At 41.8% G+C, this 16,081-nt stretch overlaps 1 protein-coding gene across 2 annotated transcripts in view; it reads right to left on the reverse strand.

The window, feature by feature from the left end:
* Positions 1 to 15,855, reverse strand: part of ubl3a (ubiquitin-like 3a) — a 36,476-nt gene extending 20,621 nt beyond the window's left edge. The window contains exon 1 of one of the 2 annotated variants that reach the window (XM_086226941.1): positions 15,170 to 15,851. In XM_086226941.1, coding sequence (XP_086083067.1) covers positions 15,170 to 15,196 — 27 coding nt within the window. In that variant the 5' untranslated portion in view covers positions 15,197 to 15,851. Of the gene's footprint in view, positions 1 to 15,169 lie in introns of both variants that reach the window. The other variant, XM_086226940.1, reaches the window with a different exon arrangement.
* Positions 15,856 to 16,081: the final 226 nt, after the last annotated feature.

The raw sequence follows: 16,081 nt of genomic DNA on the forward strand, positions 1-16,081 counted from the left end.
AGTTGTAATCAGTTCAGGAACATGAAGGAAAAAAAGCCAACAGCTGAAAGGCCAACATGCCAGCAGACGGCTGGTGTGAGGGGACCACACAGACAGCTGATGACCCCTGATGATGATGATGATGATAATAGCGGCTTTGAGGAGAGGACCCCCTGTCCTTAACCTCCTTCATCCTACCATTTCCCATGCAGCAGCCCCGTCTCCTCACTCATCCTCTCGCTATGCTTCAATTCCATCTCAGCGTGTCAAACCAATGTGACTTCCTCCCCTGTGTTTTCCCGACCCCTGCTATGTGACAGCCCTCCAGTCAAGTAAAGCATCCTCATGCTGCCCCCCCCCCCATAAACTCCCAAGAGGGCAACATACTCTATGGGGTGACCTTTGCCTTTCCCTGTCTCCCCCCCTTTATTCCCCCTGCTCTTTGCGACCCCGCTCCCCCTTCTTCTTTCCTAGGTGGTCTCTGCAGCGGTGAGTCTTGGAGTTGATGCCCTGCAGTCACTATTAGCTCGACTGTAACCTTTTAAACTGCCATTTCCAAGCACAAGCTTTCACCTGCTTGTTAGCGTGTGCATGATTATTAATAATAAAATACTCTTCTTCTTAACACACATGTTGAGAAAGATATGGTATATATTATGGTATTATATGGAAATAGCCACATTTAGCACTTAACACCTCAGTGTCAAGCTATTTCAATGTGTACCATTGATATCAACCATACGAATCAGGTTTGTTTCCATCTAAGAAGTTGTCCAAAAAAACTGTTAGGAAAAGGGTGACCACTCAGAGGACTGAAGGACCCATCTGTCCATCAACCTCTGTCATGACTTCATTTTAGTGTCTTTTCCATTAAGAAAAGCCTTCAGTGTCACTCAAATACTCAGCAGTTCTGATATAACTGATGCTAAAGAATCATCAAGGCTGAGCTCTTTTCACACCTAAACCACAGCCATATCTCCTCAAAGGATCAAATACGACTGCAGTTCAAACACACTTCCTCTCAGCCTGACAAGATAGCTTCTCACATGACGTCGCAATCACAATAAGCAGCTGCTTCACAAGCAGCCACTAAGTCAGGGGATCCTAAGTCCATATGATGTACCCAGTCAGGACAGGGGCGGTCCAGGTAATTCATAGTTGCTATGAACAACTGCTCCCTCACTTGTTCCTGAATCTCTAATATGAGCTACTGTGGCAGAATGCGTGTTTTCAGTCATATTAATTTGATCAGACACACTGATAAGCGATGTGTTGCCTCTTTGTTAATACATTCATGTATGAACAAGTTTTGCCGAAGACAGACAAATCCTGAAATACTGCCACCAGGTAGACCCCCATGGGGGGGGGTTCGACCAGCTTTGCGCATTTACAATTAACAACAACAACAAAAAAAGCCATCACAAAGCTGCCCCAGTGTGTGCCGGCTCTCCCTTTAAACACACATCAATCGGCTCTGTGTCCATTTCTTTCCAGCTTAATGACAGAGCAACAGCACCCATTCCGTGTTCATGATTTTAAATGGCACAGCTAGGTGGGATAACGGCACAATCACATCATCTGTACTGATCCTGTTCTTCAAAACTGAACAACAAAAAACATGTTTTGGTGAGTATGTGACGTTAGTACTCTCCCAGTGAATATTGTCTGTTAATAACTTTAATGTCAGTTGTATACAAATCCAGGCATCACTGCCTGGAAAATCAAATTATCTTGTCAATTGCTACCAAGTTGATGTTTTTTGTAGATGTTGTCAACCTAATTAATGTACCATGTATTTGGGTCCTTTCTATTACCATCATGGCCCATTTCCTCAGGCAGAACAAAGATTTAGCAGACATTCACAGGGGAACTCATGTAACATGTGAGAGATGCAAGATACAACATCAGAGTAGAGAGGAGGAACGGCTGGAAGACAGTAGTTACATCCACAACACTGCATTTTCTTTCCTCCCTCAGAAGAGTACTGCCCTGCAGTCACGGCTCACGTGATACCATGTGTGCATAGAGGAGAGTGTGTCACATGTGAGTGAGTGAGAACGTGTGTGTGTGTGTGTGTGTGTGTGTGTGTGTGTGTGTGTGTGTGTGTGTGTGTGTGCGCGCGCGCGAGGAAGAAAGGCACACAGACTGCTGGCAAGCTACAACACCCTGTGTTGGAATTTACCAGATGGCACTGGACAGAAACAACCAGGACTATTACTACCACACACACATTTACACTTCTAGCCTGATTCAAATTCCACTCCCTTGCTCAACATTAACCATTGCCAAAGGCTTAACTGTGCCCACCAAATAATTCATGCAGGTGGCCCCCTGCAGCCTCCATATTCCCACAAACAGCTTGAATTATTTGAGTTCAATACAAAGAGTAAACACTATGACATATCACTGTTGGCGCTTGTTGACAGCCTGCTGTAGCTTTGCCTGAATTGGTTAACTAAACCTACAAAATGAATGACAATGCAAAATAGCAGTGGAATGTTAGGTGTGAATGGAAGCAGGGTATTAAGTGTCTAGAATATGACACTTCTAAGGAAGTAATGTAGTATGGAGAGTGCCAACATTTTCCTCAACTAACTGAGCTCATTTTTCATCAAGAAACTGTGCCTTCAGGAAAGCATCACATCAAAATTCATGGGAAAAGTGAGCAACTTTTGTGGTGCAAAGTGGCACACTTTTCACGTGAAAAGAGACAAATCGACAAAATGGAAAATGGAATGCATGAGAAAATGATTGATTTATTCCACGTAGCAAACTATTCTATATATATCAAATTCCAGCTCATTCCTTTTCCCTGGACTTTCATTTGAGCCACCAAAAATTACTTTTGCTGCCAAATTTGGTTGCCAGTCCCTCACAATGTAAGTGTCCTGAGCATTTAGTCTATATAATACAATATGCAACACTGATACATGCTACATTCTTTCAGGGGGATTGCACGATAGACCACTAAGGGACCTATTCAAGATCAACACTGCTCCATGCCAAAGCAGACAATATAGGGACACGAATGGTAAAAGCACTAAAGGGATGCATTTTTGTGGTTATATTTCTTTTTATATCACCATAATTAAGATGTCTCATTCTAAAATGATATAATATAGTGATGACTTTGCTTCTTGCATATTTAACTGAGAAGTACACAAATATGTGAATGCAGAGGAAGTGCAAAGGTTTAGACCACTTTGAGAATGCACACACTTTGGCCTGATTCAACACTTCCAAATTAAAAATTGAACAGAAATACTGTCCCAGCCATAAACCACACTCTACTATAACTGTACTACTGAACTGTAGCTGTACCAGGATCAGCTGACTGAGCCACTCTGTGCCGAGCAAAGTGGACGTCAACTACACTTAGCTAAAACACGCCAGCCTAACTCACCCACAAACATCTGGGCTTCCAACCCACTAGCCTAGAATACAGATTTAGCAGTCAGTCAGCACTGCTGCTTTGCCATTTAGGAAATGATTTGTGGCACAAAGGAGCCACTTCACAAAAATATGCATTTAAGTTAAACAGTAGGTCAGTATCTGCAGCTGGTGTCCTCTGAATAATTTGAGCTTCTGCTGCTGCTTCCTCATAGATAAACCCGATGCTTCCTCAATTTCCATTTCAAGCAAAAACTAGATGAAAAGCCCTCGATGGTCTAGTCCAAGGTCCAGTGCTTCTTTGCTGCTAGCTCATTCAGATAAGCAATCACAGAGAAGCACACATACACTCATGAAATGCGCGCGCGTGCGCGCACACACACACACACACACACACACACACACACACACACACACACACACCCTGCTGGGATTACAAGACATTCAGAGTGGTCCATAGCATCTAACATTCATTGACAAACATGTGCAAGAAAGCATGAGGACCACATATACCCTCCCTTCATGCGCCCTCTTTCTAACATTCAAACCCACATTGAGACACACACTCCTCCCTCCAGTCTCTGGCTGTCTCCTAATTGAGCTCTATCTTTAACTCCTCTGTGACCTCAGCCTCTTTATTTCTCACCGATGGTTTCCCACCAACATCGCTCTCTCTCTCTCTCTCTCTCTCTCTCCCTCTCTCTCTGTCTCTGACTGTGGGAAGAATCCATGGAATCAGGGAAGACAGTCTTGCTTCTTCCCCCCCATATAACTCCATATTTCTGCTTCTTCTAACATCACCATAATCTCACAAACAATACAGTTTTGAATCCTGTTTAACAGCAGGATCCCAGGCTCTCTATAGACAGTGCCCATGTGTCCTTGAGCAACACACTATGCCCTTAATTGCTTGTGTGGAAGCATCAGTGTATGAATATGTCTCAGTAGGTGAACAAGGCAACACTGTAGCACAGTGGTAGAGAAGCCATTATATAAATGAAGCATTTTATCACTGAAGCATTCAACATAAATGGATTTTTTTTTTTCAGCTGCAAATTTGTAGGTTTGCTGCAAGGACACACAAAGTAGTGTATTTGCACTGAGGTACGGGATCTGGATAAGACACTATAAACAAAAAAGTTCAAATAGAGCAATACTAAAAATAAGTAGGATTATATAACTACACAGACTGTTCACACAGTGGTAAACCACAAAATCCTCAATACTGAGGTTGTCTCAGTTAATCAGCTGTGGATTAAGACTTTAGTTTACTCAGGAAAATGTAAATATGACACAAAAGTTTCCAGAGGATCAAGTCTGAGATAGCTGCCTAGCAATGGTTGCTCTGCTATAGGAGTGGTTAATTAACTTACAAGTAAATCAACAGACACTCTGATTATTTTGTTGTGTCATTTCAGATGTTAATCAAGCATCAAACAGCTGTTGAGCTCAGCTTCACAGCTTCCCTGTTCAAATACAATCTACAGCCACAAGCTCAGCTCAGCTCATGGCTGGCAGATAGCCGATAACTTGCTCAGATTCTGCTGATTTGGTCGTTGTCTTACTTTATGTGTTTCTTTCACAGGCACGTAAAGTACGTGGTTTTAACATGTCTCTGTCTGACCCTACACATGGGGAAAATTTACCAGCTATACTCAGCCCCTCATGTGAAGATTTCCTGTCTGGCTTGATCTGCTCAGCCAGTTACAGGTCAGGCTGGTCACTCTCAGAAATGAACGATTCCGGTCCCTGGCTGGGCAATTGGTGCGTCCCTGGGGTCCACTTGTCTGTCATCCTTCCACTACAGCTTGTCACACCTGAAGCTATAAATATCCACAACTACTGCAGAGTCATTTTCCTGTGAATGAAAGCTGACGACAGCCTTTCACATTAAAGACAAACTCAAGATGTCTGAAGGTTTGAGTGAGTATAAAATTAGCTATTATACTCAATAAAAACACATGAAAAAATAAATTGCTTAAGTGACTGATTATTATAATTATCTGCAACTCAAGCAATATAAATGCAATATACCGTATTTTCCGCACTATAAGGCGCACCCAAAAACCTTGAATTTTCTCAAAAACCGACAGTGCGCCTTATAATCCGATGCGCCTTATGTGTGGATCAATATTGGTTCATTATGGCTACCGTAGTCAGGGGGCGTCGCCGAAGTAACGGCGGTAAAAACAGTATTGTCACTGAACTGCCAGACAACAACGGCAACACTGACTCGGATAATGACGACTTTGACGAGACGGAACCGGGCACGTTGGATGCCATACTCGCCCAACTGTTCAACTCGGACACTGAAGAGGAAGAATTCGCTGGATTCGTGGATGAGGAATGAACTGAAAGAGTGAGCTTTACGTGTTTCCTTCACGTGTTTACAACTGAACAAGGCTTGGGAGATATTGTGAGTATGGACATTAATGTTTGGACAACGTCGAGTTATTTAGATATTGTTATTTGCACTATTTCGAGGGTTACTATATTGTGATTGCACTAGCGTTTGATTTACTGACTGTTTCTTTTGCGTGTTTACTGAATCAGGGAAAAGTTCCCCCCCCCGTTTGTGAATGCACTATCTTGTTTTGGGAGTGAACGGAGTTGTCAGAACGTTGGTTTGTATTCTACGAATAAAGTTTGACCGACTGACTTATCTGACTGTTTTGTTGACGTTCCCTTTAGCGCAGCTCCATCTAGTGGATGCATAACGCAACCCCAGCCACTACAGTCGTTTAGATTCTATGCGCCTTATAATGTGGTGCGCCCTATATATGAAAAAAGTTTTAAAATAGGCCATTCATTGAGGGTGCGCCTTATAATCCGATGCGCCTCATAGTGCAGAAAATACGGTATTTCAAAGGTAACATTATTCAGACATTTTAAGAGACCAGACTTTTTTTGTATTGATCAGGCAAAAGTGTGTTTTTACTTGATTAATTCATGCAATAATATGTAAAAACACATGATTAGTGTAATGATCGGTAGCTGCAGCAAACATACTTTGTCGCTAGGGTACCATGAAGACACATGCTCCCTGTCCTTGCCAACTTGTGTTTAATTAAAGTTTGGTAAGACCATTTCACTACTTTGCATCTGCACCAGAGCAAATCCAAAGGTGCACGCGTGCATGCATGTCTGTGTGTGTGTGTGTGTGTGTGTGTCTGGATGTTCCTTTTTGTGAAGACTAGAGGCCAGCTTGATCCTGTTGGAACATCCAGTCAATGAGGAATGACCTCTGGATGACTTCTCTATAGCTCATGTCTGCCCTTTCTAGGATCCAGAGTCTCTGCAGTGACTCTGTAATTCCCTCATTTGGCACACAAATTTAAAAATAATAGCATATCCCAAAATGTTTCATGGACAGTTGCTTCTCGCTTGCAATGACACACAAACACACTGTCACACGCACAAACATACACACACATACAATACAATACAGTCCATGCTGGCCAGGCAGAGCTTTAATATAAATGTCTCCTCAGCTGGAAACTGTTTCTGTCGCAGCTGAAAGCTCCTTTAATTGAGTCAGTCAAACCCCCGCCCCCCATGCCCCATTTCTTTCAACTCAACATTTACATCAGTGTTTTTCACTTGAGTGCTTTTGTTTTACATCTATTTACGTAACATGTCTGACATTTACAGCTTCATGGAGAGTTTTGATCATGATGTCAAGAAACAGAAACTACTTTTCCTATCAATGCAATTAATAGCTGGTGTTAAAGTGACATCAGTGCAGTATATAAACAAAGCACTCGTAGTGACTACAGCATTAAAATGGATTGTGTATTTGACATAGGAGAATATAAGCAGCCCCTCCTTGTTTACATTAATGATTCACATATCCTCACATTACTGATTACAAACGACTAAAATGTCACAGTAAATGTCCACTTCAGCTGATCAGAGAAATTGATGGAGTCTAGCTACTTTAGTGAGATGAGCTGGCTGCTCGTCAAACTGTGTGTCAATTTGTGATACTTTCTCAACTCAAGTCTCTCTTCCTCCTCTTAGTTTCACAACTCAGCAAGCCTGCAGGAACATGTAGGTGTTTTTGTTTTTTGGAACAAAACTGTTCAACATGTCAACTTTACAGTCTATACCATTGCTACCATTAATAATACAGGGGTCACAACTTTATAGGGCGTTTAACTTCGAAAAATTACATCTCACTATTTTCACTATTTTTAACTGACGTTTGAACCTATACTAATGCCTGTTTTTGCACATTATGTCAAACCTTTAGGTGACGTGATGGAGGATTTATTTTACATAATGTCTTTCATAGGAATATGTACCTATATACACAATCTTACCCTTCACACAACAAAATACACTAATATTCTACACACTTAAAATGTTATCTTTGGACCACTACTTAGCATTCAAACACCACAAATACCTGCATTCTAAGGACACAACTGTTTCATAAGCTGATACTGCTCTCTTGTTGACACTTCCTTGTATCATTTGCAGGCTAAAATCAAAAGTATTCCAAAAGATACTGCCCTCTGCAGCTGCTACAAACAAGTCTGGCAACTTCAGTTGGGAACTCTCCATCCCTTGACCTACAATTAATCATCCTCTCCTTCATTAGAGTTGTTTGGTGGCTGGCACTGTCAAACATTAGTTGTGTGCCTCCCCCAACCCTCAAATATTAATTGCTCACATCTGACTGTATGATTCTTACCACAATTCAAATGTATATTCAAACTCTGACAGCCCTACAGCTTGATATTTTTGAATATTTGTTTATGCTAACGCTTAAATACAGTAGACCAAATGGCACACCACAGTGTGCAAACAGTGGCCTTCAGACGCTGCTGTAGTTTTTGCTGATCACTGTAGCAAACATGAGCAGGAGTGGGTGTTACTCTGCTGACAGCAAACACGTCACACTCGTCAGCTGGTATCTTTATGCAAATTGTGCCAGTATAAATACATGAGTGAACCAGCAGGCCTGGTGGGTCTGTTCATACCGACTCATTCGTGTCTCTACAGTGCTTTAAGTATAAAAGCTGTTGTCCAGCATTTACAAAAGGGACTACTGGAGTAAACTCTCTCCAAATCACTGCTCCTATCATACTGATGTTTAAGGACAGATGGACATGCCGCACACGTCAAGTGACTTAACTGTCAAGATTGATCAGGACCAGAATCAATAAAACCAAAAGTTTCCGCTATTACTGGGACCATGGGAACCGCCAAAATGGGGAAGAAGTTGCACATTCTTTCTCCTGAGCAAAGCCATACCTGCCAACATTGACAGAGGGATTTTCCAGAAGAATAAGCCTTCCTCCCAACACACACACACACACACACACACACACACACACACACACACACACACACACACACAGACTTTTTGTCTTAGGTTTCTTAGAGAGGGTTGGGTTGCTCACAGAAATGTTCAGTCTTCTAGATGTGTTAATCGGATGGGGCCACATTTTCAATCTTGGTGGGTGAATCTGTCCTGAGGTTTTAACTCATCAATGTTATTCAAGTTTGCTTGGTGAAATTGTTCTGTAGTCAACCTCATCATGAAGACTGGCATCAATAAAAATCCCTAAACTGTAGTTTTAATCTGAATACACACACCCAGCATCCAAATTATAGTGACAATATGATTGAGCTATCTATAGAAGTAGAAAACTTCGTAGGTGCCCCTGTTTACTTGTGTTTGCATTCAGTATTTTCAAACCTGCATGTGCAACTATCTGGGGCATGATGTGTAATATGACAGCAGTGAGATGTCTGTCAGCAACGACTTGAACCAATGCCACTCTTTCTTTACCAACCTCACTTTTAACTAGCATTCTGTTACACGTACACAACAGGAATCACTGTTAAGCTGTCCGCAAATACAACTCAGGGTTTAGCGAATTAAAATTTCATAGCCGACACATAGCTCCTGAATGTTTTATGTTTTGGACATGTAAAAGCACTGGTGTGGATATGAAAGAAGAAGTCAAGGAAAGCAGAAGTGCTGACAGGTGTGAAGGACCACATCTGTGTCGTGTGTACAGCAGGATGTCATTATTCAAGGAAGCACACAGACAGACACGTTACATGGTAGAACGCAGACAAACATGAGCAAAACAACAGTTACATAAGCGATCAATAGACAAGAGCTTCTCAATCGCACTTCCTGTTGTTGCTGGAGATGCACGTCAATACAATTGAATTAACTGTACACAATCACAGAAGACCAATGGCCATAGCCATTGACAGAAGCTCTGCTTATACCAGCAACTATCAATACACGTACAGAAGATAACACAATTTTTCAAAGAGACAGGGAGTGCAGTCTCACACACCATCTGGCAACATCACAAATATTCACAGATATCTTCAGTTCCATTTCCAATCCAAAAAAAAAGAAGAATAAAATTTTGACTTATAAAACGAAAAAAAAACAACTCCTCTGTTACCAATAGAACCACCATGGAATCTTTTATCAACTTATTCAATAGTGTTTCATCATTTTTCTTAAAATGCTTGAAATTAAAGTGAATCAAGCTCAGCTCCAGCACTGACAGAACGGCTGTCAGAACATTCCATGGCGCTCCAAGGCCTACATGTGACAATGTCACAGTCAATACATCAAGTCCTGCACCCAGGCAGGATGATGTAATCCTGCCTGTGACTCAGACGAGCAACACATGGCATTGGTAAAACACACATATTCACAGACATGCCTCATCTAACTGGCACAGTCAGGCTTCAACAGTGGTCTCTCTCTCTCTCTCTCTCTCTCTCTCCCTCTGAACGTGTCAATCAAAGCTCTGTTAGTGGCTCATGCCTGAGGCTAAAGAACGCCTGCGGATTTTGCCCCGTCTCCGGCTGCTGGGTGAAATAAGTGCTGAGCTAAGCTCCGGTGGGAAGACGGACAGGGAGCTCTGTTTTCAGCAGCAAGGATTCCCCTCCCATTGTCCTTTCATACGCGACCAACGCGACACTGACCTTTGAACCCAACCTTTGACTCATTTGTGTGGGTTTTTGTGGGTATGTGTCTATTTTTTCTGTGTCCTGAGGGGAATCCAACAATGAGGGAATAAACGATAAACTGCTTTCAAAGCACTAAAATGTACAAGCGGCCACACGCACAGGAGCAGAAGTTGCTAGCATTTAGGCAAATACTGAACAACATTTTCATAGATACATATATTTAGAGACATTAAGTGTGTGAATGTTCCAGCGTGGACCTTAATTCCAAAAGACGTCAGCACAGATTCATTATTGAGCTCAAGGTTCATGTGGTGCTGTTTGACTAAATCAGTCATTTACCTGGTGAAGGTATAATAATCCACACACTGCTGATTAAGACAGGGCAAGTGTCTGAGATTCACTGAGTCTTAAATTTAAAGTTTGTGATTCTCCCAATGATTTGTGAATTGCAAAACTTTTGCACATATAGTGAAATTTAACCAATATAGACCTATAAAACAGATGAGGAGTTTCACCTAGTTCCTCAAGGGTTGACATGTTCCACAAAGCCTCCTGGTCTGGCTGAATAAGAGCTGTGGATCGCCACCTCCAACACAAATTAGCATGTACTCGCCACTGCACAAATGACAGTGTCTGAATACTGCTGACTGAGTGTGTGCGTCTGTGTGAGAAAAGTGTTAATGCCTTGACAACATCGCAGAATCGAACATGTTCCTCAGCGCTTTCACTAACCATATCTGACCAGGCAGAAGGTCAGGTTGGTACTACTCTTTCATTTTTTGTTTTCATAATTTGTGACAAATATTTTTTTATGAACATTAAGATCAGTTAAAAAAAACAACTCCTGCGTAACTAGGTTTTTGGATCACAACAAATTATGCAATTTTTTTTTTTATAAACGCAGATGAAGTAGTGGTTGCTGTAAACTCCATGATTGTAATCACAGAAAAATGCACCTCAGAGAGTTGCATACTGCCAAATATTCGCCAATTTTTGGGATATTTCTTCCCAGGAAATGTCAAATGTCTGATTGTTTATTTCCCAAATAACCATGAGACTGTTCTGAGACACAGGAAGAAAAATGCAAATGGGGGCAAAAGCAAGGACAAATGTTGGCTTTTATATGACCTATAAAGTATGAGGAATAATTTACAAAAGCATGACTGATAAACCCGAAAACTTTTATTCGTAAGTAACTGGGGCTGGTGTCCTGGGGTATCTTGTCATTTGAAATAAAGTATCGGAATTCAGGTCCTTTATATTTTTGCTTGAACTCTGCTCCTTCTTAAAAGACAAAAACACACACCTGCAACCCCACCCTACCCCCTCTCCACACTCATACAGTCTCACACACTGGCATTCAGATCTCGGATCCAAGCGTCCCACTGTTGCCATGGAGACCATTTCAACCCTGTCAGCACATCTGAGGTCTGCCTGGAGCGAGGCAGTTTGCCCTCTCTGAACACACCTCCCCTTGCTTCACTCTTCCTTTCCGTCCTCTTTTTCTCCTTCCAAGAAAACGAAGAAGAAAAACTCTCCATTCTCAAGAGGCAAGACTATTCCTCCTCCTATTCTCGCTCTCAGATTCATTCACCCACAATGTTTGGCGCAAACAATCTCCTCCCCTCCTACTCTCTCTCCCACTCTATACAGCCTTTATAAGTGTGTGTGCATACATGCTCACCAGCTCCTTCCATAGACTGAGAGATGGGGTGGGGGTGGGGGTGGGGGGGGTGTACTAAAGGGTGGGGAAAAGACAGAGAATGTGCATCTGCTGCTGATTTCAACCACACAGGAAGAGTTATTTCCTCGGGGGGAAAGCAAGGAGCTAGTCAGGGCTTAGCCACAAAGGGAATCAATTGTTCTAATGAATTTAAGTTGCAGAAATCTGAAAACAACTTCCTTATGTGCAGAATTTGACCTTTATGTCTCCATTGCAGGCAAGGAAATAGCATGAGCCTGAAGACAGAAGCCCTGGCATGAATAAACCCATTTAAATAAAGTGATGTTTGAGAGTTGGCAGCGCGCACACACAAACACACACACACATACACCCTTCTAAAATAATATTATGACTTTGTTGGAGAGGAGAACTTTACTCCAGACACTTGCGATAAATGATGCAATAATAACATGACACTTCCCCCGAGTGAAACTCTCATGAGCACAAATCAGGCTGAGCTACTAACCAGCTGGCAGGGATTCAGGGTGTTGCTGAAGGACACTCCGGCAGCACGGCTGACAGCTTGAACCAAAGTTCACTGGCTGAAAGATAATCATACGCTACTGCTCAAATGCACAAGAAAACATTCTCCACCGCAACCCGAGTTCATGAAGTCTCACACATCCTCACAGACAGTGACAAGATCTTCGATGAACATCAATGAGGATTCCCACTGCGGATGGATTTAGCTGCAGCTGGTCAGAAAATGGAATATTCGGCTCATGATTATGTCTATAATCCTTTCAAATTCCTTTTGATGTGCTATATTTATACGCCTGAGCTTGGAACGGACACCATATATATACATATATATATATATATACACACACACACACACATATATATATACACACACGTCGCTATTCCCAACAGTGTTATTCTACCATTCTGAATCTATTTTCTAATTCTAACATGATAATGGAGCTGCTGTTCAGGGGATCAGCTGAACTTGGATGTGCAGGCACAGCTGGGATAGCTGATCTCTGCATGGAGGGGTGCATTAGACAGTTTATCCTTCTATACATAGGGCTGGGAGTATTCTTAGAGCCTCTGCGCCAGGGGTCACCAGCCTCTCTATCACGATTGACTGGTCAATCTTTGAAATACTTTTGGTAGATCTTCAAAACTAGAAGTGCATCAAGTCTAAAGCTCCACCATGTGCTGTAGTTTCTTCTCTCTGCTGTTACAGTCAAACATGACCAAAATAACCATGTTGCTGCCCTGTACCAGTGGAATTCCCTTCCGAAAACTAGACACAGTCATGTCTGGGATGACGATGGAACTTGACATAAAAAATGACACCATCCAGGGATGGCGTCTGTCTGACTGACACTTCCATCTTGTACAGCAATTTGATTTAACTGTGGTAGAAAGATCAAAACAATACTGAATTCAGTAAATCATCATGCCAATTCAAGCAAAGTGTGAATTCCTGCTTTGTTACATCTGTCCACAAGGCACCAAGCAAACGATGTTAAAATGCTTGTTTTCTGAATGGAGTTTGGATTTGATTAACGAAAGAAGGCTTTGATATGGCCAAATGTGAACTTTATCCTTAAAAAAAGGTTGCTGTGCATTTTATACTTACCAGAAGTTCTTAAAGTTGTAACAAGAATTTGGAAGAAGGATTTGACTAAAAATAAATTAACTCCTATAATTGTTTCATTCTGACAAAATGAAGGCGATATCTGGCCTTCTGAAAAGGTAAGAGACAACAACTCCACACACTTGCAGCACAGATGCTTGGCCCAAGATGGCGTAAATTCAACTAGATGCATTTTATATGCCTTTTAGTTTCTGCTGGTAAAAGGCAACAGAGGAGAGCCATAAGCATAACTCATGATATGAATATGATGTGTAACATTAACCAAGTGAATATACATCCCATGATTTGAGAGAATATTGTCTTGGGTGGGTGGAGGAAAGCAGAAGGTCACCTGATGACGATCACGGACTACAGGTCATAGTTTCACCTCGCTTTAATGTACCTCTACAGCAACGCCTATGACATAATGAGGTTGTAGTGGCAAAGCAATTATCATTCCTTCTGCACTCAAACCCAGGAAAAAAGCCCCACCTCCTTGCCTGCTGCCAAACATCAAATATACAGTCAAGACAAACGATGTGATTTGGAGGAAGCTTAAGATGAAGATGATGTCAGTGTAAAAATATCATGTTCATCTCTTGCGGTAGGATCATATACTTGTTTTAGCTCCCCAATGTCACCTTTACCCATCATCACAGCTAATCATATATTTTAGCCTCTATTTAAAATATCCTTACCAGTTCTAAAGGCTCATTTGGACATTTAACACGTCTTTTATGAGGCAACCAATAACCAAAAATCAAAAGGTAGAGAAACTTAAAGATATATCAATCTATTGCAATACATTTCTTTTTCAGCGTCAACTGTAGATCATTTTAATGACCTTTTAAAAATCCTTCCTGAGGAAAAAGTTAAATTCAACCACTTTATCGGTCAGACTTTTAACAAACTCTACCATACGTGTGTCTCACCACTGATCGAACCTAAATTTGCTCTGTGCTTTCATGGCAGTTTGCTTTTAATTCATTTAAATTAAACTATCGATTCAGTTGAACCCTTTTCTTGCTGCTACGGTTGAGGAGTCAACAGCAAATACCTACTGCAGCTGTTCTATGGCCCTAAAACTGAGACCAGCAGCAAGTCCTTACACAACTGTTGGTCTCGCTGCTAATTAGATTACGCACCTCCTTAATTGACTGAGTAATAAGTAGAAACAAAGTCTGCATGTAGTTTCCAACCTTCCAAACTTGTTTTGACACACGACGTAGAATTTAACCAGTGAATGTGAACATTTAATACCACACAAAAGTTAATTGGAACAAAAAGGAAAAGAACTGCACTAAAAATACCTGAAAAAAAAAATCACCAGAAGCACCGACACGGACCGTATCACTGCTCCCGATGATTAACTGTTCCGCATTGTTGCCATCAAGTAGAACTTTACAGGGAAGTGTAGCCACTCTTGTCCTCGGCATACCCGAGCTCTTTAACAGTAGTGTGGAAATCATAATGTGGTTTGTCGTAAACTAATTGTACATGCTTAATAAGAGTGGAAATGTGACATTAAATCTTCTCACCATGTCTGCTGGGGTGCTGCCCGTCATCGTGGAGGTTTTCCAGGGGTCCTCACACACTCACACACACACACCTGGTACAAATATTCCCACTTCTCTTCCTTCACTCTCACTCTCTTTCTAGCAACAACTCACACAAGGTGTGAAGAACGTAGATGAGTTTTCAGCCGGAAACAACAACAAAAATTCAACAAAAAAAAACACAATTTATTCCCGGTGACACGGAGGTAGTCAGGATGTATTCACCGCGTCCTGCTCTCTACTGCACCGCCACCATTCCTCTGTCAAATCGGTCAACTGGCCGGTGAAGGTAATGTTAGTGGGATAAGCTGTCGACCCGAGGGCCTCCTGCGACCCCCTACACATGAAGAATATCCTGCTTTAGAAAAGGTGCCTACGCCATGCGAGAAAACCCCAACACTGCTAGCACATCCGCACGCAGCTCTTTTTCTCTCTTGACGAACAAGAAAAAAAATATCCGCAAGGTTAATGGTTACCGTCCTCGGATAACTCAAAACACTCGTGTCGCTCGGTTCCAGGGGCGTATCGCGGTGAAATGTGCCGGTCCTTCTCTTTCAAACGGGACTTTGTAATGATTGTTGTTAATGTTGCGGACGCCGCTGCCGTAGTGCTTTTACGACCAGTTCAGCTGTCATCCTACTGCCTCCTCGAGACTGACGTTAAGCCCCACGAGGAAGAAAACGTACCGCATCCGGTTTGGTTTTTTTTTTCCAAAATAAACTCAACCTGGCCCGTAGAAACCCACATTACTGTTCTTGTCTCATTTATTTTTAAATTTGATTAACAAATCAAAAGGAAAAACCTTAATAAATGAGAACATAAATATTAATGGCAGTGTCGCCCACCATATTTTGGATTTTGCCTGCCAGATGTAAAAAAAAAGAAAAAATACAA

This window comes from Aulostomus chinensis, chromosome 15 (genome assembly GCF_037954235.1).
Source record: "Aulostomus chinensis isolate RoL2024-O1b breed Wild chromosome 15, RoL_Achi_v1.0, whole genome shotgun sequence".
NCBI classification, from domain to species: domain Eukaryota; kingdom Metazoa; phylum Chordata; class Actinopteri; order Syngnathiformes; family Aulostomidae; genus Aulostomus; species Aulostomus chinensis.